This window comes from Podarcis gaigeae, assembly GCF_964106915.1.
Source record: "Podarcis gaigeae genome assembly, chromosome: 17".
Lineage (NCBI taxonomy): Eukaryota > Metazoa > Chordata > Lepidosauria > Squamata > Lacertidae > Podarcis > Podarcis gaigeae.
In genome coordinates, this window is record NC_139694.1 from 23019656 (window position 1) to 23046570 (window position 26915).

Here is a 26915-nt window from a genome sequence, read left to right on the forward strand (position 1 = left end):
GGGCCAGACCTACTGGGGATGAGCTGCTGTGCTCATTAGGCCTGAGCCTCAGCTAAGTGTGTGGAGATTGTGCTTTTGCTAATGAAGAGTTAACTCAAACTTTGAACGGTGTGATTGAGTGCTGGCTGACAGCTGATTATGTAAACTAGATTGGTGGAGGAACAAAGAGAAATGACTAACAGAGATGGGAGCGTGAAGTTTCCAGTCCTGGGCAGGGCCCTAAACTTCAGCTCAGGAAGTTTACACATTTATCTGACTATGTGCAAAGGCATTCTTGTCTGGGTGACTGCGTGTTTGCGCAAGGCCTTGCAACCAGGGCAGCTGCGGTCCCTGACCATTTGTCAGTATGTGCCTTGGGACTTTGTGGTGGTTGCAAACGGCAGCTAAGAGGACCCTGAGGTACTCCATAGTTCTGCAGGCTTTTCTCTCTAGGGGTCAAGTGCACTTGGCAAATCTCTCAACAGACTGTCACATGTCTGGATGTTAAGAACTTCCCGTTCCCCTGCTGTTCCTTTCTGGAAGACATGCTGTATCATCCTGTTAATGATCGGCAGGGTACCAAAGACTTCCAAGTCCCCTTCGCTGTAACCCAACTCCGACTGCTTTATTCCCTGGCATCCCCGTCTTGTGAACTGAATCCAACTCCCCCAACGAAAACTGATAAATTTAGAAGGCAATGATCTCACTGCCAAGGAGAGTGAATGACGCTCTTTTCATTCACATAACCCTGCTGGCTTCGTGCGGTGTATAGCTCTGCTCATTCACCACCAAGTTGTTTGTTTACACAGGACATTGCTCCCCCTCCCCACATCTAAAGTTCCCGAAAATTCTGTGTCTCCTGTGATGGATGCACAGAAATATACGTGCATGTTCATTTGATTTGCAGCCAGTCAGTACATACAGTGTATTCCGTTTTCAGACAAAATAAATGAATGAGGTTTTAAAGGGGGTTAGAATTGCAGGACATTGATCAGTGCTTTTCTGTTCTTAACCCACACATCTAAAATGGTCCCTCGTGGAACAGGGTGTATACAAGGAATTGATTTCTCCATTCTTAAATTCAGTTCTCCATATTTCTGCAGCAAATTTGCGATTAAAAACAACAACAACCCTCGCATCAGTGCGAATTTCTTCTAATAAACACATTTTGGAAGCAATTTTCCGATAAAATACATACAAGATGAAATCCTGTACTCTTGCCCGCCTGATCAGATTGAGCAATGTTGTGAGTCAGGATAAATCAAGACATGAGATATAGACACATGTTCAAAATCACCTGTGAAGAACTTCCTGCTCTGGAAGGAGTTGGGTTTTTAGAATTGTTCTGAATGCTCCTGCTATAATATCCAACATGCCCCCCCCCAAACTCTTCGTTTCCTGTTTCAATTGATTGCATTTGAAATTCTGCTGCTGCATTTAGCTTATTCTCTGATCTTGTTTTAGTAGTGGTGGATTTTATTTTTGAACGTCGTGGTTTTTGGCATAACAGAAAGTCGTGATAAAAAAAAGTTTTAAAAGAAAACAGAAAACAAAAATGACATTTCAAGAACAGTGTCCTTGCTGGTTATTTTCAAAATACACTTGTGATGCTTCCCGAAGTTGCGGCCTTCACTCAAGTCAACAACCACACTTGCTTCAGTTTCCTATTGGGAATGTTGCTTAAGGAGCAACTACAAAGCCTGTGTTGGCACAATTGATCCTGCTGATATATTGAGGTCCAGGCTCCTTCTTTCACCCAAGCTTAGTCATTCAAGAGAGGAGGCCATGAAAAGCTGCCCTCAGTCGCACAGCTCATGCATGATCAGCTGCCACTGCCCTCTCATACATGCGCTCCAGAATGCGATAGATGCTCGCAAAGCTTGGCCTGTCAGAAGGGAGCTTGCTCCAACACAGGCGCATGAGGTTGTACAGTTCCAGAGGGCAGTTATCTGGGCAAGAGAGGACATTTCCGTCTCTCACGTAATAGATGACTTCCTCGTGAGCCATCCCATAATAGGGCTGCAGGCCAAAGGCAAAGATCTCCCACAGGACCACGCCGTAGGCCCAGACGTCAGACTCAGTCGTATAGCGATTGTAGAAGATGGACTCGGGGGGCATCCATCGTATGGGAATGGCGTCGTTCTCGTTGGCTTTGTAATAGTCTGCCGAGTACATGTTCCTGGAGAGACCAAAGTCTGCAATTTTGACCACCATGTTTTCTCCCACCAAACAGTTCCTGGTGGCCAAGTCGCGATGCACAAACTTGCGTTCGGAGAGGTAGGCCATGCCAGCTGCCACCTGTTTGGCAATGCAGAGCTGGTCGGTGCACGAGAGGCCAAGCACGCTGGGGCTCGAGGGCCTGATCCGCATGTCAAGGTTATTGTTGCTTAGGCTACAGAGGTTGCGTGGTGATCGGTTGCGCAGGTATTCGTTGAGGTCCCCGAAGGCCATGTATTCGAAAAGTAGGCACATGGGCTTTCCAACAGCACACACCCCTGAAATCAAGGATAGACATGCAATAAATATTTGCTTGCTTGCAGGCCAACAAGCTTGTCGGCAATAGCAAGGTGCTATTTAATGTGCCATGATATGCAGGCATTTAAATAATAATACAGTGGTGGTTGTTGTTGTTTAGTCGTTTAGTCGTGTCCGACTCTTCGTGACCCCATGGACCAGAGAACGCCAGGCACCTCTGTCCTCCACTGCCTCCCGCAGTTTGGTCAAACTCATGCTGGTAACCTCGAAAACACTATCCAACCATCTCGTCCTCTGCCGTCCCCTTCTCCTTGTAATACAGTGGTACCTCGGGTTAATTACTTAATTCGTTCCGGAGGTCTTTTCTTAACCTGAAGCTGTTCTTAACCTGAAGCACCACTTTAGCTAATGGGGCCTCCTCCTGCTGCTGCACCCCCGGAGCACGATTTCTGTTCTTATCCTGAAGCAAAGTTCTTAACCTGAAACACTATTTCTGGGTTAGCGGAGTCTGTAACCTGAAGCGTATGTAACCTGAAGCGTATGTACAGGTACCACTGTAATCTTATAGGTTCTTTCCCCCCTACAGAGCATGTCCAGCAGTTAGCTATTTAAGAAAGGAAGTCCATAAAATGCTTCCTCAACTGGTTAATTGCAATTGCAACTTGTAATTGCAGCTACCAACACTCAAACTCTGGGTTTTAGGAGTTTTATTGCTTCTGTTGTTAACAAGATCAATGATAACTCATGTTATGATAATGAGTTGCTAGAAGGGCAAGTTGCGTCGTACAAAGCCACTGCATGGCTCAATAAATGTGTTAGTGTTGTGCAAATAACCATGGCACCAGTGTATGTACTAATTGTGTTAGTACCATTGCTGGGAAGAGAATCACCAGTCCCTTCCTGCCTGGGCCCTCTCAAATGTGCAGCCTTGCTCACAACACTCTTCCCTGGTTGTTGTTTTTCCTTTGAAGGCTGTGCATGAAGGCTCTTCGGCACTGACAATTTCCAAAACTACAAATACATAAAAGGAAGATAAGGAATGCTAAAGCTGTGATAAACCTATGCCTGCTCCTTCCTATTGCATGGAGGTAGAGCCCTAGAGGTCTTGAATTTGCTAACATGTGCAAAGAAATGAGCAAGAAAGCAAAACGGAATTGTAGAAAGGGCCAGCGCTTGAAGCACAGAAACACAACATGTAAAATGCAATGTCTCACTATGACACCCCCAAAAAAACCCCTAAAAGGAAGCACTTGATTCATTTCATCTGGAAGATGAATGTTTAGGATCCAAAGGGTCTGTGCACCTTGGCGAAAGCAGTACATAAAGTAGGGGCATTTACTGCTCTTTTGGCTTCTATGGCCAAACAGCCTAACCACTGTTCTGTTTTAAAAGCAGTTTGCCTCTTTCGTACAATAGGTGCTCCTGCTAACAGATCTCTGGCTACATTTGTGGTTTTCTCCCACATGTTCAAATCTCTTGTTTTAATGCCAGCTAATAGCTGTTCAGGATTTTTACAGATTTCAGCTGCTGGAGCATTAACCACTAGAATGAGCTAAATGATTACATTGTGCAATTGTGCAACTTTTGAAGTATGAATTGCTGAAGTATACAGCCTTATACAGCTCATATTAAACCTAATAAATGGAGTGTGAAAAGTGAACAAAGTGTGCAAGTACATTTAAGCCTCTGGTGTCCTGATGGACATTTCTGTCCCATTTAGTCACTGAGGCTGGATTTTCGCTCCTTCTCGCCATGGGGGGGGGGGGGGGACGGGACAGACACAGACATTTCATACTATTTCCAAAACAGCTGGTCCAAGCTAAAAGAGAAGCATGCACGTAAAAGGGTTCTCGGGTCAAGTGATGTTCAACAGTCCCACACCCCCGCAACATGAAACTGATGGATTCCTATGGCCTTTCCTAATTTATCCAGCATGGTGATAATAAACAAAGGGATCTCTCCAACTGAGTGTCCACTTCCTGTTTCCCCTTTCTCCTGCTGAAATGTACACAGTCACTTGGGCCCAAGGAACTAACTTCAAACCCCTCTGTAACACCTCCCCCTGCCCCCCCCAAAAAAACTTCTGGCTTGACAATATTTCTAGCAAAATAAACTTTGTTTGGATTGATTACTAGAACCAGTCATATTCATTTGGAGAGATTTGCAGCTGACCAGGCCAATGACCTATGATGTTGACGGGGAGAACGGAGGCATAGCATGATAACATCAAATCATGCATTGTGTTACGCTAGGCATTATCAGAAAGAAGGAAGGAGAGGCAGCTCTGCTTTTGCAAAGGATTCTGGGAGAACACTCAGTTCACACATGGACCGATAGATCAAGGACTTCCAGTTAACATGGCGACAGGTTAGGCAGTTGGCTCCGGAGCTCTACAGATAGCACAATTTTAACTGAGTTTCAATGAGTTTTAACCTCTTTTAAACCAATAGCTCAATTGGTCAGAGCATGGTGCTGATAACACCAAGGTTGCAGGTTCGATTCCCTTATGGGACAACTGCATATTCCTGCATTGCAGGGGGTTGGACTAGATGCTCCTCAGGGTCCCTTCCAATTCAATAATTCTATTAATTAATTTATCAGTTTCACACATGCACCCAGAAGTGTCAGAGGCCTGGTTTGCACAACGCTGTTTTGTTCTTGGCTATGGCATGCAGTTGATGAGATAAAAGATAAAAAGGTAACGGACTCCTGGATGGTTAAGTCCAGTCAAAGGCGACTAGGGGTGCAGCACTCATCTCACTTTTCAGGCCAAGGGAGCCGGTGTTTGTCCACAGACAGCTTTCCGTGTCATGTGGCCAGCAGGTCTAAACTGCTTCTGATGCAACAGGACACTGTGACGGAAACCAGAGCACACAGAAATGCCGTTTACCCTCCTGCCACAGTGGTACCTAGTTATCTACTTGCACTGGTGTGCTTTCAAACTGCTAGGTTGGCAGGAGCTGGGACAGAGCAATGGGAGCTCACCCGTCACCAGGATTCAAACCGCCAACCTTCCAATTGGCAAGCCCAAGAGGGTCAGTGGTCTAGACCACAGCACCACCTACGTCCTGCAGTTGGTGAAGGGAGTCCTTAGCCATGAGTTCCAGTTCGGGTGACAAACTAAGTCAAACCTTCGCTTAACTTAGAAAGGAACACAGAAGAGCAAAATGGCAGTCTTGGTAAGCCGCAGTTTGGCTCCCTGTGTCACGTGAACCAAGTCAGAAGCAGCACAAAAGACCAGACTCCATGTTCTGTTGCTTTTGGTATGGCAACTGCTTCCTCAATATGTCACCCAAGATGGCTGCCTAGTCTGCCTGCATCTTTGAGCCAGTGGTGTGGGATAAGGTGTGGGGGGGTCCATAACAATAAAAAATGTTTTAAGAAGAAGATGTCAGATTTGGTACCTAAAAGTTTCACAATGTTTGGATTATCAAATTCAGCCATGAGGGCCGCCTCTCTCTGGAAGTCTGCCTGCATGTCTGCTGAAGCTTCTTCTTTGAGCATCTTCACAGCCACCATCGTGAACGGCTCGTAAGGAAGCAATCCAGGGGCCCTAAGAGAGGAGGAGAACAAAAGGGAACAAGGCAGAGAGAAAAGTCACGCGCAGCTGCAGAAAACGAGAGCATCCCTTTTGCTATGCATTTTCAGTGAGCAAAACGTGCACCCACATGAAAAATGCAAAAGATGCGTACAAAATGCATCAGTTACTGGTGATTACACAGAAAAGTATTTAGAAGTGTGTGTTATAAATAAAAGTGCATGTTTTATGGAAGACATGCACACAAAATGTGTACAAATGCTTGCCATAATGGCATGCAATGGGAGAGAAAGGGAGAGAAAGGATTCAGGATTGTGTGACAGTGAAACCAGAATGGGGTGGAATGAGCTGCTCAGCTGATATCTAGAATCTTGCCCATCCCACTCTGGTGCGACATTCTTTGTCCCCGACAGCAGAGAGCAGCATCTCCCATATATAACCTAAGGAATAAGTTGCTGGCTGGTGACACCATTCACTTTTCTCTCTCACTGCCTCATAAACACCAATTGTGCATCTAGCTCTGAGGATTTTGTGTGTCAGCTGCTGGCTATTGTACATAACTGTCTCTGCCTCTGCCTCCCTTTGATGTCCACAGGCTGCAACCGCAGAGGAACAGGCATGAATAGAAGGAGGCACCCATTTCCTTTCTGAACCAGGTTCATTGCTTGCAGCGCTGTGCTGTTTCCATTCTGCTGCGGTTCAGCTTCTGACGCTAACTACATTATTTCGCTTGCTGCGGTGCTGCAGCAGATAATGTACAGGCAACCCCCCATTTACGCACATTCAATATGTGTGTGACTGTGGACATGCCCATCGTGCCAAACCTGGAAGTGAAAAGGTCAGGAAAACGTAACAAAAGGGGGTGGAATGGGGCAGGGCAGAGGCGGGGCAGAACAGGGTGTTTGCAGACTTTTCCAATGGTGTTTCAAATATGTCCGTTTGCCCCTTTTGGGGTGGGTGGTTTTGTGGGAGGGCCCCGGGCCTCCCTTGTGAAATGGCATATTGCATGCCAGATCATCCTCCTGCAGCCAAATCGCCCAGTGGTGGCAGGATTTGGAGATCATCCCCTGGGTGTGAGGCCAACTGCCCAATAGCGGCGCTTGGCACTGCAACCAGGGCCAGGATAAATTCCTGGCCTGCCAAACCTTCAGCCTCCTTTGTGCTGCGCTGGTTCTGTGGCAGCAACAAGGATGCTAGCTTGTTACCTACCAGTGGCAGCAGGTTCCTGCACCCTTGCAGTCCCCATCACAAGACAGTTGGGCCACAAGTGAAGGGCTTCCTACCATGGAGCTGGTGCCAGAACGGGCACTGTGCCTGCTCCTCTACTGCTTGTCTAGCCACCATCCGAGGTGTGGGATGTAATCCACTGGGAGCAGTCAAATACAACATTCCTTGTTTTCCTAGAATGGACATGCAAGGGGATGTTGGTCCAGCCAGTATAAACTTCCTGTTCCTCTTGGGCTGGAGCATCCTTCCCTTGCATGTGACTAGAGGTGGGCGTGACCTTACCTGTCCAGGTAACAAAAGGACGAGTCACGCAGCACTCTCTCCCTTCTCTCTTTTTCTCTCTCTTCTTCGTTAGACCAGCTTTTTAGCTACGAGTGCTTTGCTAGCTAGCAGAAGCACTGGGACTATTCCCCATATGGGGTAGATCCACATGTCCATATTTGTAACTAAGTCTGCCTTCAGGAATCCAACTGTGAACTGATGATGTGAGTAAACTTCTTTTATTAACATTAAATAAGATTGTTGTGTCTTTATTCTTTTAAGAGGGGTTAAAGGGAACTTACCAGGAATGCACAATTCAATCTTAAAGGTAAAGGGACCCCTGATCGTGGACGACTCTGGGGTTGCGGCGCTCATCTTGCTTTACTGGCCGAGGGAGCCGGTGTACAGCTTCCGGGTCATGTAGCCAGCATGACTAAGCAGCTTCTGGCGAACCAGAGCTGTGCACAGAAACACCATTTACCTTCCCACTGGAGCGGTACCTATTTATATACTTTGATGTGCTTTCGAACTGCTAGGTTGGCAGGAGCAGGGACCGAGCAACGGGAGCTCATCACATTGCGGGGATTCAAACTGCTGACCTTCTGATTGGTAAGCCCTAGGCTCTGTGGTTAAGACCACAGCGCCATCCACGTCCCTCCTAATTCAATCTTAGACAGACTGAATTGTTTGATAGTGAGAGGCTTACACAAGCCTGCAACAAGCTATCTGCTATGCATGTAAGAAAGGGGAACTAACTCTGCCACATAAAGAAATTTGCTAGTGCAAGTTATAAACCTTATATCCTCTCCTGGCACCCTGAATATTCCCAAACTAGGCTCAGGAGCCCTGCTTAGAAATCCCTTTCCCACGTCCTAGCATGATCTGAGTGTATCTGGCCTCAAGATGGGGCTCAGAAGGAGATGGGAAGGGAAACTGACAGCCTCAGAGTGGCACCTGCACTCCCTCTTGCCTTAATAACCCTCCCTTTATTCAGCTGAGATTATTTATGTCTGTACCGGCCCATGGCCACGCCTATGGGGATGCCATCTCCATGCTGTCCCTATGTGTGGCATTATATAGGAGGAAACGCCTGCCTGGGGAGATGTAGCAGCCATCCCAAAGCCAACTTGCCCAGCTGTTGCTGAAACGTCAGGGTGTTTTACTACCCAGTAGCTATAGGAAGTCCCAGTCTCCAAAGCAAACTTCCAGTTCTCTTATCACCCGCTCCGGACATGTGGCAGTGTGACAGCTGCAGTGTGGATACAGTAAATGTCACATCATTGTCAAATGCCTGAGAATGGCCTCCTGCCCATCTGAAAACAAATCTTCCAGGAGAGCAACACAGCTGCAAGGCTGGCCCATGTGGTTTGGCAACCACGAGCGACACCGTTTTCTGCACATGCCTCAGCTCAAGTTAAATGCCTTTTTGACCTCTGCCTTTGGGGGCAACGGCCATTCCTTGCTTAGCTAATTCATCGAAACATAGAGAAACGAAGACTGAAAATGTGTCTAACATAGGGATTCATGTAAACAGAAACGACCAGAGATGACAGCTGGTCATTTACCTTGCTTGGAAGACCCGGCCGAAAGCGCCTTCTCCAATATCTCTCACATATTCGATATTGTTCCGCGGATACTCCAGACTGAATAACTTTGGGTTCAAGAGTAGAGGCATGCGCTGGTACATGGGATTGGGGTGCAATCTGTCCAATAAGAGCTCAGAAGGAAGTGTTGTCAGGGCTGGGGGTGCTGACTCCCTGAAACAATGGATGGAAGATTTGTTGCAAGATTAGAGCAAGCATAACGTTGATGATGATGTTGCTGTGGATATTAAGAAGTTTACCAGTAAAAAAAATAATCAATTACACAAGTATTAAAAATAAACTTCAGTAATTGAATGCATCCACAAGTAAAAAGAAACACAAGAAACGATCCTATTAAAACATCAAAACGTAAGCATCCATAATTAAAATATGCAATAAAGCAATGCCTTTGAAACATCAACAATTAAAATAGGGGACCCTTGTTGAGAGATCAAACAGCACCAGCAGGCAACTTTTCGAAACCATCAACTGTAGTAGTCAGTCTGCAGAGAGGTGTATGTGGAAAGAATTAGTGCATGAAAAATATATAAAGGATGGGATATCTGTATGAAGCTATTTTTATTCCAGGAGTTGACAGGGGTACAATTTATGTAGGAAGAAATGCCATCCCTTCCCTTTGGTCCCCAAGAACATCTGTATTCCTAGTTCTTCACACTGAGTGACAATTAAACTGGCCTATATACATAAGTCAAATGTGCCAAAAATACTTTCCCTTTACTTCAGCAAAGGGCAGCTATGTGGCCTCGAGTTGGGAAGACTGCTATGGTTATTATGAGTTATAAAAAGGTAACTACAACAACTGCTCCTAAAATACACTGCTCTATTGTAATCTAACCTTGCCCATATCCAATGCCCTTCTACATCTTACTGAGAATCTCCCCATCCCTGAAATATTTTTATCCCTCTGCCTAATGGTAGGGCTGGCGCAACCCCTTGACTATTCTGCTTAGCTAGCTTCTCGAGCAAATTTTTAAACCCTATTTTTACCACATTTAAGTGAATCGTTCATGAACAAACATAGAAAATGGTTACCGGAGAAGTTCTTGTATGAAGGCAAGATGCCTTCAGTGTGTCTCTTAGACAGGTGGTAACCAAAATGGGGAGAGAAGGGTTTCAAGGTCAAGGGTCAAAATGTGCATTATGTCAGCCAATGACACGAGTCTGTTTTTAATATGAGCAATTGTTGTGACCCAGCCTCGACTAGGCATAGATAGGCCTGACTATTTCTAGTCCACAATCATTTCGCATGTGCTGATTCATAAATCCTTTCCATCCAATTTCTGCTTCAATCTGATTTTTTTTAACAAAAAAAGAAGTGCATAATGTTCACATTACCCTCTAAATGCACTTTTTCAAAATAGACACAGCTCATGCATTTATCCTAAAATATGCATTTTTGTATGCGTTTTAACCCAAATACCGTATTTTTCTGTGTATAACACGACCCATGTATAAGACGACCCCTATTTTTTGGGACCGCAAGAAAGATTTTTTTTGGGGGGGGGAGATTGCCAAGTGTTATAGAGCTTCTTTTGGGGTGGTCACCACCACCAATCGCTCTACAGCCTGCCCACCAATGCAAATCACACTCATTGCCCTGGGCACCAATCGTCTGAACGCTCAGTGGAAAAAGCCCAACTGCCCACTCCACGCAACCACAGCCAATTGCAAGCACGCCTCGACACTGCCGAGGCGGCAATGTCCAATTGCCGCAACCACAGCCAATCATCATCAGCCCTTGGCGCAGCAACCAATCACAAAGCCAATTGCCGCTGCCAATCTCCTGCTGGCTGCTGCAACCAATCACCAGTCATGAGAACAATGACTTGCAATGACATCTTGAGTTCATATTCACAATGGAAACAGCAAGTGCTCTACTTGGCACAGAAACGCTTGCACTATTCAGGAGTGGGGAACCTCGGGGTTCAGGGCCACATGTGGCTCCCCAGGCCTCTCTTTTTAAAGAAAATATTAGCAATTTCAACATAACAAAATATTAAAATATATCCTATTCATTATTTTCCCCCTTTTTTCCCACCTCCCCATCAACCCCGCCCCCCGAGTCTTCCCTCAGCTCCTCTGATTTCTCCACACATATTATTCTTTGCATATTGTAAAATTGTATAAATCTTTATATTATCTGTCTACTATATGTCTACTACAATCAATAAATTTGTGTATGTTTATTCAAAACTAGCCAAGGAGTCCAGTTCATTTTGTTGTTTTTTAAAGTAATTTGTAAAAAGCTCCCATTCTTCTTTGAAGTCACAGTTGTCCTTATCTCGCAATTTGTATGTCAATTTAGCCAGTTCTGCATTTGTTGTTGTTTAGTCGTTTAGTCGTGTCCGACTCTTCGTGACCCCATGGACCAGAGAACGCCAGGCACCTCTGTCCTCCACTGCCTCCCGCAGTTTGGTCAAACTCATGCTGGTAACCTCGAAAACACTATCCAACCATCTCTGCATAGTTCATCAATTTCTCTTGCCACTGTTCTTTTGTCAGGATTTCTTCATTCTTCCATCCTTGTGTTATCAAGACTCTTGCCACTGTTGTAGCATACATAAATAAGTTATTTATTTTCCTTGGCAGGTCTTGTCCTACAATCCCTAACAAAAATGCTTCTGGTTTTTTTTACAAATGTCATTATAAACATTTTCTTCAATTCATTATATATTTAACTTCTCTACATTCCCACCATATGTGATAAAAAGTCCCTTCTTTTTCTTTACATTTCCAACATGTATTTGACCTGGTTCCCAGGCCTCTCTATCTGGCCCTTGGGACCCTCTTTAAGGCCCCACCGCCTCCTTGATCCTGCCCACACACCCTCCAGTTCTGGGCTTGAACGGTTCTTGCTCTCTCAAATGCTTCTCACTTCCTGCAGAGACAGATGTTCCTCTGACTTTTGCATAGTTGGACTGTAATCTCTTCTGCAAAGGCAAGAGTTGCACCCATCTCCAGCCTACCACTAGGATGCCAGAAGGCTGCTCCCTAGGCAAGGCAGCTTTTGGGTTGAAATGAGTCCCTCACCTCTGCTCTACTACAAGAACTATTAGTCCAAGTGGGACTTCTTCATTCCCCCCCCCTCCCAGTTATATTTTATTAAATATAAAATTTCACATGGGCGCTTCAATACATAATAATTTTTTCGTTTGTTTTGTCAACTTCCCACCTCATTTTCCATACTGTTTTTTGTTTCTCCCCCTTGATGCACCTTATCTTCTCTCTCTTATGTCTTAATAACCATACAATAATCTCTCATTTCTTCTGTTGCTCATAGATCAAATCCTGCATGCGAATTCGTCGTGCTGTAGTATTTCTTTAAATAATTTGAAAAGGGCTTCCATTCTTCCACAAAACAATCCTCATTAGGTTCTCTCATTTTAGTTGCCAATTCCACATAATCCATCACTCTGTTTATCCGTTCTTCTTTGGTGGGAACTTCTTCTTCCTTCCATTTTTCTACATGCAGAATCCTAAGTTGCTGTCATTACATTAGACCAAGTGGAACTTCTGATTAAATATGATTCGGACTGTCCTTCTGCTGAACAAACCATGCACAACATTGGTGAGCCAAATTCTTCTTCGCCGCCTTTGCTTCTAATTATTTCCTCCCCATGATGGAAGAAAAGAACCCCTCGTTTGTATTAAAACAAATCAGCACTGCAGTTTTAACTGTAAGCACCATTTCAAAGCTGAAATTAATGGAATGAAGTGCTCTCAAATCAAATATCCTTTATTAGGCATATCAAACCACACATTATCAAACAGACACCGTATACAAATTATGCAAAATACTAGTTCAACACAACAAGGTTTGTCCCAGTCAGATCTTTAACTCCAAAGAAAATCAATCTGCATAAATAATACAATACAACCACTAAATCTCTTTATAATGGCCCAGTCTTTCTACATGGACAGCACTCAAAAATTAAACCACTATTAAAGTAATTTGATCATTACTGTCCGAAAGCAGGTTCTGAACCGTTGGTAGCGTAGAAGTCAGCCTATTGAGTTGTAAGGCCTCTAATAATTGTCTTCTAGCATAAATGCCAAAATCACAAGAAAAGAAAATATGCTCCAAAGTATCAGGTTCCTGTTTACTACATTTGCAGAGACGCTCTGATTCTGGGAGAGCTAAATATCTTCCTCTCACTATCATTGAGGGGAAAATATTAAATCTGGCTAACATAAACATCCTGCACAATTCATGATTCGTGAATCTCTCTCTCTCTCTCTCTCCATGAGTTTTACTCTCTGAAGGAGGCTGCAGCGAGGGAAGCCCCAGATCTTACCTTGTTTTGTTTTTCAGCTGCTTGCGCCTCCGGCAACAAACAAGAGCCAGGATCACAAGGATGATCAGCATCGCAAAACTGGAGATGATGGAGATAATGACAGTCATAGAGTATGTCGGGGAAGAAGAGGGGGCGAAGGGGAAACGTGGAGGAGCCACACTCAACTTCGTCGTTTCCTGGGTCAAAGATGCTGAAAGGGAAACAGGGAATTTGAGAGCGTTTGCTTGCCATTTATTTATTTGATAAATGTTAGCACAGTGGGACACAGGTGGCGCTGTGGGTTAAACCACTGAGCCTAGGACTTGCCAATCGGAAGGTTGGCAGTTCGAATCCCCGCGATGGGCTGAGCTCCTGTTGCTCGGTCCCTGCTCCTGCCAACCTAACAGTTCAAAAGCATTTCAAAGTGCAAGTAGATAAATAGGTACCACTCTGGCGGGAAGGTTAACGGCGTTTCCGTGCACTGCTCTGGCTCGCCAGAAGCAGCTTAGTCACGCTGGCCATATGACCCGGAAGCTGTACGCCGGCTCCCTCGGCTAGTAAAGCAAGATGAGTGCCGCAACCCCAGAGTCGTCCATGACTGGACCTAATAGTCAGGGGTCCCTTTACCTTTACCTTTAAGTTAGCACAGACATAGCTTTTATACATATATTCTATCAATGAGGAGACCCCTATTCCCATCAAAGAGTGACAATTCCAAGGGTGGTTTAACGGTTAATCCCTCTTCTCAGGGAACCCTGCATACAGACCCTCCAAGTGTCCCTATTTCCCAGGGACAGTCCCGGATTTACTTAAGCCGTCCTGGTCTCTGGTTTGATCCTGGAATGTCCCACTTTTCCCTAGGATATCCCTATTTTCATCGGAGAAATGTTGGAGAGTATAGAGTTAAGCAGCGTTTGAGCCAAGGAGATAAGTAGCTACAGTGGTGCCTCGCTAGACGAAATTAATCCGTTCCGCGATTCTCTTCGTCTAGCGGTTTTTTCGTCTTGCGAAGCAAGCCCATTGACAGCTTAGCAGATTAGTGCTAGAGCTGTCAAGTGGCTTCCAGCGATCAGCTGTTAAGCGGCTTATCAGCGGAACAGCTGATAAGCGGCTTAGCAGCTTAGGAAAAGGGCGAAAAAAGAAAAGAAAAAACCCGCCAGGGGACGCAAGATTTTTTCGTCTTGTGAAGCAACCCCATAGGGAAATTCGTTTTGCAAAGCGCCTCCAAAACGGAAAAACCCTTTCGTCTAGCGGGTTTTTCGTCTTGCGAGGCGTTCGTCTTGCGGGGCACCACTGTATACCACCTTTAGAAGATATCTGAAGTCAGCCCTGTATAGGGAAGGTTTTTTTATGTATTATTATGTCCACCTCATGAGAAGAGAAGACTCCCTGGAAAAGACCCTGATGTTGGGGAAGATTGAGGGCACAAGGAGAAGGGGATGGCAGAGGACAAGATGGTTGGATAGTGTTCTCGAAGCTACCAGCATGAGTTTGACCAAACTGCAGGAGGCAGTGGAAGACAGGAGTGCCTGGCGTGCTCTGGTCCATGGGGTCATGAAGAGTCTGACACAACTAAATGACTAAACAACAACAACAAAATGTTTTATATATGTTGGAAGTTGCCCAGAGTGGTTGGGGCCACCCAGCTGGGTGGGCGGGGTATAAATAATAACATTATTCTTATTATGGAATAGGACATCCCTATTTCCATAAGAGAAATATTGGAGGGTGTGTTTATAGTGCAGATGAGTCCTATTTCTTGTATATATATTTTTTATTAAATTTGCTGTTTTAAAATTTAAAATATTCATTTAAACATCCTTAAAATATCAATGACTTCCTATCTTCTCTTTCCAGGTTCATTTTGCATACCCTAAATCCCTACATATTTTACAAAAACTAAACCATTCAGTATTTCATTATTGTATCCATCAAAACTTACTTACACTGTTGAATTTATCTTAATGCTGTCAAAGTTTTCAGGTGTACACAATTCCCACCCCATATATTCAATAGACGTTTTCCAATCTTCTCTAATCATAGAATCATAGAGTTGGAAGAGACCACAAGGGCCATCGAGTCTAACCCCCTGCCAAGCAGGAAACACCATCAGAGCACTCCTGACATATGGTTGTCAAGCCTCTGCTTAAAGACCTCCAAAGAAGGAGACTCCACCACACTCCTTGGCAGCAAATTCCACTGTCAAACAGCTCTTACTGTCAGGAAGTTCTTCCTAATGTTTAGGTGGAATCTTCTTTCTTGTAGTTTGGATCCATTGCTCCATGTCTGCTTCTCTGGAGCAGCAGAAAACAACCTTTCTCCCTCCTCTATGTGACATCCTTTTATATATTTGAACATGGCTATCATATCACCCCTTAACCTCCTCTTCTCCAGGGTAAACATGCCCAGCTCCCTTAGCCATTCCTCATAAGGCATCGTTTCCAGGCCTTTGACCATTTTGGTTGCCCTCCTCTGGACACGTTCCAGTTTGTCAGTGTTCTTCTTGAACTGTGGTGCTCAGAATTGGACACAGTACTATGGGGCCTATTTCTCATTTAACAGTGATATATATATATATATATATTTGCTTTCGTAGATTTTCACGGGTACAGGAATGCAGGAAGCCATCGAGATAGAGAAACACCCTCACAACATGAACAAGCGTGACGACACATCCCGCTTGCCAGACATCTGGAAATTAGCCCTCCCCACAAAAACTGACACCAGATCCAGAGGCACACAGAACGCCAACACCAATCAACCACACCAGACCCAAACCCAGACCCTCTCCACAGATGAATTACTGACACCATCCAGTAGCCAATCCATGGTGGCACCTCCGGATGCTGCACCCCCCTGCAATCCCTACACAGATCTGGCTGACACAAGCCACAAAACCACAGCTCGCCCCTATACACGAAGCCAAGCCAAAGCACAACTAAGTGCAATACAGCCATCTTCTCAGGAAAACTCTTCACAAAGTTCAAGAGGTCAAGACACAAAGACTTTAGCAACTAATCCACACCTAATGACCCACCTAAGTGGTACTCAGGATATCACTCAAGAAATCACTCAAGGTATCTCTCAAGTAATTAAGGAACAAAAGAAGAAAAGGCACACTAGCCTGGGAACTTCCTCTCTGCCCAGAACATTGGAGGCTAGACACCACACCCCCTCTACAGTATTTATAGGAACTCAAACATTGAGATCCCGCTCTGTTCCAGTAACAAGAAGCCGAAAGCACCAGCCTGAAGATGACGAGTGAGACCTCGTCGAAACGTCGCCTAGACACCCCAACTTTTACACGGGAAGACACCCGAGGACACCAAAACCTGCATATATATATATGTTCCCAGGCTAGTGTGCCTTTTCTTCTTTTGTTCCTTAATTACTTGAGAGATACCTTGAGTGATTTCTTGAGTGATATCCTGAGTACCACTTAGGTGGGTCATTAGGTGTGGATTAGTTGCTAAAGTCTTTGTGTCTTGACCTCTTGAACTTTGTGAAGAGTTTTCCTGAGAAGATGGCTGTATTGCACTTAGTTGTGCTTTGGCTTGGCTTCGTGTATAGTGGCGAGCTGTGGTTTTGTGGCTTGTGTCAGCCAGATCTGTGTAGGGATTGCAGGGGCTGCAGCATCCGGAGGTGCCACCATGGATTGGCTACTGGATGGTGTCAGTAATTCATCTGTGGAGAGGGTCTGGGTTTGGGTCTGGTGTGGTTGATTGGTGTTGGCGTTCTGTGTGCCTCTGGATCTGGTGTCAGTTTTTGTGGGGAGGGCTAATTTCCAGATGTCTGGCAAGCGGGATGTGTCGTCACGCTTGTTCATGTTGTGAGGGTGTTTCTCTATCTCGATGGCTTCCATGATTATTCTCTTGTGGTGATGTTCCGTGTTAAAGAGCAATTTGGAATCTGCAAAATTAATTTCGTGTCCTGTTTCTTTCATGTGTTGGAAAAGAGAGGAAGTTTTTTCTTCTTTTTTGACGGCATTCTTGTGTTCTGCGATACGTGCATTTATTCGTCTGTTTGTTTGTCCAATGTACGTGGCTGGGCAGACTTTGCAGGGTATTTCATAGATCCCTTGGTTTTCCAACTGGATTTTATCCTTGGGGTTTCTGAGGATATTGGCTATTTTTTGGTTGGTGCAAAAGGCTGTTTTGATATTGTGTTTATGGAGGATTTTGCTAATTTTATCTGTAGTGCCCTTGATATAAGGAAGGAGGGCCATGCCATTGTTTTCTTCTGTGTCTTGGTTTTTGGGGGGTGTTTCCTTTTGGATTAGCTTCGTAATCCTGTTTTGCTGGTATCCATTGGCAATTAACACATTTGAGAGATTCTGTAACTCAGTTGTCAAGTGGTCTTTGTCAGCCAGGCGTTTGGTTCTGGAGATGAGAGTCTTGGCTACGGAGTTTATTTGTGCAGGGTGGTGGTGTGATTGTGCATGTAAGTAGCGGTTGGTGTGTGTTTTTTTCTGGTAGATAGTGTGTCCTAGGGAGCCATCAGGTTTTTTGTAGATTAGGACGTCAAGGAAGGGAAGTTGGTTGTTGGCTTCTATTTCCATAGTGAATTGTATTTTGGGGTGTAAGTTGTTGAGATGTGTGAGGAAGCTATCCAGTTTTTCCTTCCCGTGTGGCCAAATTACAAAGGTGTCGTCAACATATCTGAGCCAAAGTTTGGGTTTGTGTTCTGACTTGTCTAAAGCATTGGTTTCAAAGTGTTCCATGTACAGGTTTGCGATGACCGGTGAGAGGGGTGATCCCATAGGTGCTCCTTCTATCTGTTTGTATCTTTGTCCATTGTGGATGAAGTACGTGTTGGTTAGGCAGTGGTTGGTCAGGTCCAAGATGTATTCGGGGGGATTGTATTTGTTTTGAATAGCTGTCAAGGCTTCATTAATGGGCACTTGTGTGAAGAGAGATACAACATCGAAGCTCACAAGTAGGTCATTAGGATGTAGGTTTTGCTTCTTTATTGTTTCTATGAACTGGAAGGAGTTTGGTACGTGTGAAGAGATGGATTCTGCATAGGGCTGAAGTTGCTTGGCGAGAAATTTAGCGAGATTTTGTAGAGGTGAGCCTATGGAGCTGACTATTGGTCTGAGTGGTGTTCCTTCTTTGTGTATCTTGGGGAGGCCGTAGAGTTTGGGGCATCTGGATGATTTTTCTCTGGGGATGATTCTTAGCTGGATTTCTTCACTGATAGGAGAGGCTTTTATTTTGGATTTGGTGGTTTTTTCCAGATAGGTGGTGGGATCTGTTTTTATAGGTTTGTAGGCAGGATCTTGGAGTAGCTTTGATAGTTTTGCTTGGTAGTCCGATGTGTTCATCACCACTGTGGCATTACCTTTGTCTGCTGGGAGAATGATTATGTTGTTGTCTTTCCTCAGGTTGGTGAGTGCTTTCTGTTCTTCTTTGTGTAAATTGCTTCTGGGTGGTTTGCTGGAGCAGAGGATGTTGGTGACTTCAAGTCTGATTTTATTGGCTTCATCTGGGTTGAATTTGGTTAGGCTAGCTTCGACTCCGCATATGATGTTTTCCGTGGGGATGCGTCTCGGGGCGACTGCAAAGTTGAAACCTTTGGAGAGTACTTTGGTTTCAGTTGTGGTGAGGATCCTGTCTGATATGTTATGTACTGTTTGTTTCATGGGTTGCTGTGGAGGGTGGCCGGGCTTCTGGCGTTTCTCTAGTTTGTGGAGTTTGTTGGTGTGTGTGTCTGTCTTATGTGAGGTCTCCGTTTCAGCTCTCCAGACGGCTAGTTGTTTGCATTTGTCCCAGAGTGCAGGGTGGATTTTGTTACAGAGTTTGAGGTGAAGAGTGAGTAGATCTTTGTTGGTTTGGTCTAGTAGGTATCTTTTCTTGTGTAGTTCGTTTCTGATTAGGGATATATATATATATATATATATGGAATCGTGAGTTTGCAAGAAGGCTAGAAATGTAATAAATATGTGACTATAATCTGCTAAACCCTATAATCTTTCTAAATCTTGAGCAGTTTGTCCTTTACGGTATCTTTTCTTGCAAACTGAAATGTTGCAGTGTGTAAATGTTAATGTTCAGGGTCCCAGAAACTACACACCATTCCATTCTTAAAAAAACAAAACTAAAACCCATCAGTTTTCCAGCTGCAGCTGTCATAGAATCATAAAATTGTAGAGTTGGAAGAGACCACGAGGGTCACTGAGTCAGTCAACATTCCATGGTCACTGAGCACATTGAATGCTCACTGAGCTGTTTTGGGGGTTCTCCCCCACTTAGGTATTTGCCCTCTTATAGATTTTCTGTACTTCTGCAAACTCTGGAGTTCCCCTAAGCCTGCTGAGGCCTCCAGTGTGTGCATGCAGGTGGTGCAATTTTGGTGACATGAGTAACGGTGCTGACAGCCTCAACATCAGAAATAGACGGGGAGATAGATTTGTGGTTCTGCATTCCGATATCTGGCAGACTGGCTCAAAGCTATCAATAGCGCTACGCAGCTCAGATCTACGGCATGCCTGCCACATCTCTCAGCACAATTTATTGATTCAAAACAAGCCAGCTAAAACTGGACGCACCACATATTGTAAAAAATAAATAAAAAATGCAGCGCTAAACATTCTGAAGCAACACATCTGCAACTTCCGGGGCTAACGGTTTAAAGATTTCTTAACATTAAGCGGTCCAGAAATGCATTTCAATAAATAAAATGAAATGAAAACAACCGGACTAGAGCCAACGCGTAATAAGATCAACACCCAAGCAGCACCTTTTGCTATAAACTGTACATTATGGTTTCTCACCATCTCCACAATGAGGCACGTTGCAGTATTCCCATTTCACAGATGAGTCCCTCGTGTAACACCAGGGCCGTGCATTTTCACCCCCTGGATTGCGGCAATAGTTTTCTGCATTGGACAGCTCTGGGAAAGCCATCAGGGTTTTACGGTGTGAATGGGGTACCTGGTGACAATGAAAACGAATACTTTTTCAGAGTGAGTTAAATTCTGTTGGCCTCTTGAAAAACAATAATCAAACGTCTGACGGACTGGTTGGTGATGGGACCTGCTTCCATGGAAGTGATTTGTACCACTGGCTCCCAGGTATACCTCAAGTCAGTGCTGTTTTTCTAGAAAAAGAGGTGCCAGAACTCACCATGAATGCCTTCCTTGTTCTCTTATAATGGCGTCCACTTGACAGATGCCAGAACTGATGAGTTCTGGTGAGTTCCAACTGGACAAATCCCTGCTTTGTCTGCTTTAAACCATCACTGCCCTCCAGCTTCAAATAAACCTTCTTACCTGTTCATTCCACTTCTGACAGGGAATCCCAGAGGTTGTGACATTGACAGGACCCTCATAGGTTAACCCATTGCCTTTGTAACAAGTTGCTGAAGAGAAACAGAGGAAAACGGAATCGTAAAGCAAGGTGCCACATCCCACTGGGCTGAACAGAAAGCCATGCCCCTATCTCAATGCCCTCCTGATGGACAACAACTGGGCTGAACCTCTTAGAATGTCCTTTTACCAGTCACTGGAAATCACAGGTAAAGGGGTGTCACATTTCCCTTGGGAGGAGCGTCACTTGGCGATGGCTGATAGGGTTCCAGTCGGGGTAATGGAGGGTGAATTTCGAGATCAACCAAGGGGCTACTGGAGTGTCCTGTCTTTGACTTATCTAGATTGGGCTGGCATTCTTTATGTAGCTGGCCTTTTTGCTCTAAGGTTTTCCACTCCAAGGGAGTGTTATGGCTGGGTGCACCGCGTATATCCATCCTTACCAGCCCTGCCGAATGAACCACGGGCCTAGGGCAAGGGCCCTCTGACAAAGAGGACATTGATTGCCTGGGGTCAGTCCGGCAATACGACAAATTTGGCAGTAGTTGTTTTCGTTCTGTGTCTTTAAAAACTCGTCTCAACTCAATATTATAGTCCTGTGGGGTTGCGGCACTCATCTCGCTTTATTGGCCAAGGGAGCCGGCGTACAGCTTCCGGGTCATGTAGCCAGCATGACTAAGCCACTTCTGGTGAACCAGATCAGTGCACGGAAACACCGTACCTACTTATCTACTTGCACTTTGACGTGCTTTCGAACTGCTAGTTTGGCAGGAGCAGGGACTGTGCAACGGGAGCTCACCCCATCGTGGGGATTCAAACCGCTGACCTTCTGATCGGCAAGTCCTAGGCTCTGTGGTTTAACCCACAGCCCTGTAAGAGGGCCCTATATTTCAGGCGCTTTTTAGGAGTAGCCGAGTCGGGAAATGTCAGCATGAGTCTGGTAAAGGTGAGTGCTTTAGTATTCAGCTCCTGCTCGCAGGGTTCCTACAGGCACAAGGTTGGCCACTGTGAGAAGATGGTCTACATGAACCTTTGGCCTGATCCAGCAAAGCTCTGCTTATGTTCTGTTCCCCTGCCCACTCTAAATGCCGTGATACCCATTTCAACAGCCTTCTTATCACCCTTTAAGGCTTCAACTGCATCCAAAAATATAGCACAGAAACATGACTGCTGGCATGGAATCAAATTTAATGCCCTACAGTCATATGTGATCTGTGGGTATAGGGGAGTACACAAATTTAATAAATGTGAATATAACAAAACACCAGGCTATATAATAATTCTTATTATATTAGTGCAACGTTGGGTGCTTCCACAAAGCAGCTTATAAAGTGCTTGGCACTGTCGAGGCTTGCATTTTTTTTGTACCACGTCATCATCAAAACGCCATTCCCCTGTTATTGTCCTGTTTCATCCCGATTTACTGTTACCGCAGAAAATCTGATAAATTAAAAGAACAGCAACAACCACAAAACATTTCCGGTAAAGTGCAGATTCCGAAGAGAGCCACTCACTTGTTATATCCTCCTTTTTAAGCTCTGAGGAAGGAAAAAGACACAAAGATGTCATCAATTTGTATCAGAAAGATTTTTGAAATGTCGCTGTCTGGTGGTGTTAGCGCTGTCCCTCCCCCCCATGCTCTGATTAGAGGGTTGCCAATTTCAGCAGTTTTCAGCCACTTGCTACAGCTGTGCCTTCAGCTAATGCTGAAGACATTTGCAAAGTCTGATGTACATTTCCATGTCATGAAAATTTTCTGATTTCCGTGTGTCAAGCTGTTGCTAAAGGTCACGGAGCCCCTAGATTAAAGGTGGTTCAAACATGTTCACATGCTACATGCTGAAATTTAGGTTATTTCATAGGACGGTTGAGCAGAGCTAGTTTTGACAGGTTCCTGGCCCAGAAGAGTTAGCAAGCAATGCTTTTAAAGGCATTGAGATTCTGACACTCCTACGCTTCCTGCCTGCTCTGGAGGAAAAGTAGAGTCTTGCTTCCCAAAGCAAACTGGGAAGGAAGGCAAGGCAAACTCTCCAGGATGATAGCTAAGATAGCAACTCTAGAGGGGTTGCAGCATTTGGCTTCAGTTTAAAGTTTACACCCCACGAACACCCAATAAATTAGCTAAAATGTATAAGGAGGTTCCTAATAACTGCTGGAAGTATAATAATAATAATAATAATAATAATAATAATAATACCTTTATTGTCAATGTACAACCTGTGTACAATGAAATTAATCAAGCCTCCCCACCCAAAAAACACTCAATCTCATTGCACTCTGTGTGCTTGTCCAAAACACACCAACCCTGAAAGTCAGTTGCACTATATTATTTTCCGTTCAGCAGCCTAACAGCCCATGGAGAGTAACTGTTTTTTAGCCTGTTGGGATGACTGATTATACTTCTATATCTCCTGCCCAAGGGTAGAAAATTAAAGAGGTGCTGGTCGGGGTGTGAATCATCCCTGAGAATTTTTCTTGCTCTCCTAAGGCAACGATCCCTTGCGATGCCATCTAGCGGACTCAAGGGACAGCCCATGATATCATCTGCTGCATTCGCCACCCTCTGTAAAGACTTTCAGTCCATGGCTGTCAGGCCAGCATAACACACTGTGATACAATATGAGAGGACACTTTCTATTGTAGACCAGTAGAAGAAGGTCATCAATTGTTGTTTAACGTAGTTCTTTCACAAGACCCTGAGGAAATGGAGTCTCTGTTGGGCCTTCCTAACCACCTGAGTTATATTGTTTCTCCAAGTAAGGTCTTCACTAAGGTAAACTCCCAGGAATTTAAAGGAAGACACTCTTTCCACACAACTCCCCCTGACAGGGCTAGTTCCCCTCTCTTCCTCCGTAAGTCCAACACCATCTCCTTTGTCATCCAGATAGATGGATCCTATTTTCCTATGTGGTGGACTTGTAAGAAAACAAGGGCATTGCAGGAGATTATATATGATGAAGTAAACAACAACAACCCTGAAGCTTTTCTTTTAGGGATTATAGGGACAGAATTCCCCCAAAAGGTGATTAAGTTGTTTACGTGCAGGTAGGAATCTCTAAGCACAAAAATGGAAAGAAGCAGAAATACCCACTAAAGAAGACTGGACAAGCAAGTCAAAGGATTATGCAGAACTGGCAAAGTTAGCCGCTAAAATAAGAGAACCTAATGGCGAAGGTTTTGTGAAATGGAAACCCTTTTTGGATTATTTAAAGAAATATTATTATATGATGAACAAGTAAGCAGGATTTGAACTATGAGCAACAGAAGGGATTGAAGATGATAATAGTTTTGTTAAGGTTTAATAGACAGGAGACATCTATTAAAACACGATGAGAAAGGGGGTGGGAAGTAAAAAAGAAGTTTTTATTATGTATTGAAATGTTTGTGTGAAATTTCGGAAAACTTAAAAAAAACTTCAGGGGGGGAAATATATAATATAATATAATATATAATATAATATAAATATAAAATATAAATTTGTTGAGACAACGGGCTACTTATTGAACTGCTTACCAAATTGTGGGATCCTCGTGCAAGTATTGGGGTCCTGCTGTATGCTGGGGAGACTGTTGCACTTGGGAAGGGTAAGCAACATCAATCCAGGCTTATAGATTCCTTTGCGGGCATTTTCTTCCATCGAAAGCCATTCTTTAAAGCAGTAGAGATCCTTTACAGCAAGGCAGTGCTCTCTAGAGTGTTTCACAAACAACAGCAGAATGCACAGTCAATGATGTGACGGCGACAATATTACCCTAACTATGGACAGCCAGCCGCATACAAGAAAGTCGTCATGTGGCGTAAATCAGTACAGATTACATTGATTCTGATTTTTTTAATGCTAGCTAAGTATCTGGCCAGACACTGCCATTGCCCTACTCTTTTACCATTGATTTCAATGGAAGTTGCTTCTGGCATGTGATGCATTTGGGGTACTCTATGTGTCATTGAAATGTTACCAGAAGCATTTGACGCCACCAGGCCCTCTCCACAGATCAGACAAGAATATAGTTTGAATATTTCCTTGGTTTTCTGCGCTTCTTTCTCTTTAAGGAAAGACTTCCCAAGTAAGTTTAACAGGTTTTGTCCTGTGATTTTGCAAGCATATTCACATAGGACTTTCTTTTTTAAAGAAATTAAAATCCCGTTCTCAGGATAAAGCATGGCAGTAGCACAGAACACAATGGTGTTTTCCCTGAAATTCTGGTTTGACATTTTTTTTAAAAAAGTTCAAAAACAAACCCCGTTTAGACAGTCCCTGAGAAAGTATTTGGCTAAAGCAGAGGGAGTGGGAGAGACAGTGTGGCTTTGGTTGAGACCATCTGGTTTCCAGAACAGTCTCTAGCATGTTGACATGAGAAATTATAAATGAGAATGAGCAGGGTTGGTGAGCACTGCTCAAAAGTCCCCTCTTTGTTCTTGGTCCTGATGAACTGGGAGCAGCAAACCAGAAGCATTGGCATGTCACTTGGTCCAAACCCAGCTTTCGGGTTTATTTCAAGCAACAAACCATGAGCATTAGGCTACAACAATCCTTGGCTATTACTCACGATTTTGTTTGGAAAGCCACAAACCGCCAACCCAGGTTTGGGTCAGTGAAGGAATGAAGCAGGGATTTTTCAGCTGAATGCACCAGCATCCTTCATGTTAAACCATGGCTAAATTAATCTCTAATTAACAGAAGAACCTCTGCTTCTTAATGACAGAGTTGGGGGGTTATCAGCAGGTGAAATGCTTTTGCACTCAGCGCCTCCCTGCCTCTCGCATTCCATGCCATGCCAGAGCGAGAGCCAGGTACTGAGACGAACCGCCCATCCCCCCTGTCCCTGGGGGGAATTTGCAAGGATTATTACCCTTAATCATCCTTGTTTTTTCTTTGCCAATGATCTCCCACTGTAGTGGGAGGTGCCTCCATTAAGGCAGACAGGAACCGGAAGCCAACCATGGCTAGATGTTAGCCATGGTTGAAAGTAGCAAGTGAACCAGGCTTCCATGGGTAGTCGCTATGGAACAGTATGGAAGAGTCCATATCTCGATTTACTCAACTTACTCCCTCCTCCCCCGCTCTCCCAACCCATCCCATCCCCACTTTATAGCAAACAGTCAGGTACAAGCCCTGTTATGACTCAGGAAGTTCATCCAAGAGAACAGCTTCTGGTTCCTCACTACATGCTAGCGACTAGCTCCCTACCAGGCAATAGCTATGCACCAATCATTGACTAACAACGACGAAAGAATATAGGTTGTATTCCATCGATAGCAAGGAGCACTGGCAGGTTTCATTGCTTTCCTATGAAAACATGGGCTTGCTGGTTGCCCATTTTATTTGGGGAAATCAGAGTCAGATGGAAAGAATGAATTGCACAGGACTGTTTATTTATTTATTGGAGGTCACATCTAAAAATGACCCGATAAATGCTCTTATAAACAAAACACAAAGCCACACCTCTCACTCAAAGTAACAGGTGGTGGTAGAAGTGGCTGGTCAGCCCCATGCAAGCCTCTGGGGAGAAAGCCCTGCTTTAGGATGGATTTGGGAAGGCTTAACGTTTTCAGAATGACCTATGAGTCAACGCATATATTCATTGGATGAAAGGCTTTGCTGGCTGGGATCCAAGGTGCTCTCTGATTGGTTCCAAGTACGGCACGCCCAGCAAGGCTCTCGCTTCGGGATGGTTCCTGAATAGCAAATAACTTTGGGAACCCCTGGGGACTGGCAAAAGCGGTCTGTGATATGACATGACAGCAGTTGTGCACGGGGAGGCCCAGAGGAAAGTAGCTAGAAATGCCACAGAGCAGATTCGACCTTTTGAGCACACCTGAAACGACACTTTGGATCAATGCCATCATAAATGCAGTCACGAAATGTGCATTTGAACTGGAATAATGACCAAAGTAACCCAAGCCAATGCGGTTCGTTGGGCCTGATCCCCTAATTAGCTGAGGATACTTGCAGCATTCCAGTCAGGGGTGGTGGGTGGTGGGAATGAAACAGACACCAAGCCAAGCCTTGCCAAATGCTCAGGAATGTCTAGCATACAACAACTGCAATTTGTCTCCAATAATGGATAGTACTAATGATTAAAACTTAACTTCCTGTTCCACATCTACTTAGGCACAATCATAGCAATATTTATACACAGCAGTCAACGCCAATAGCCAATTAATAAATAATCTGATTTCAAAGCAACTCACATTTGAGGGGAAAATTTTTCCCCAACTCGCATTGGGGAAAAATATAATTGGAATTCCAA

General features: G+C 44.5%; 1 protein-coding gene across 1 annotated transcript in view; it reads right to left on the reverse strand.

Annotated features, from left to right (window-relative positions):
* Nucleotides 1-1117: 1117 nt before the first annotated feature.
* Nucleotides 1118-26915, reverse strand: part of MUSK (muscle associated receptor tyrosine kinase) — a 59868-nt gene continuing 34070 nt past the window's right edge. The window contains exons 10-17 of the mRNA XM_083720080.1: nt 24178-24353; nt 22179-22202; nt 20629-20717; nt 20131-20290; nt 13380-13569; nt 9046-9237; nt 5859-6007; nt 1118-2474 (exon numbers count right to left, since the gene is read on the reverse strand). Of these exons, the coding sequence (XP_083576206.1) occupies nt 1792-2474; nt 5859-6007; nt 9046-9237; nt 13380-13569; nt 20131-20290; nt 20629-20717; nt 22179-22202; nt 24178-24353 (1663 nt within the window). The 3' untranslated portion in view covers nt 1118-1791. The remainder of the gene's footprint in view (nt 2475-5858; nt 6008-9045; nt 9238-13379; nt 13570-20130; nt 20291-20628; nt 20718-22178; nt 22203-24177; nt 24354-26915) is intronic.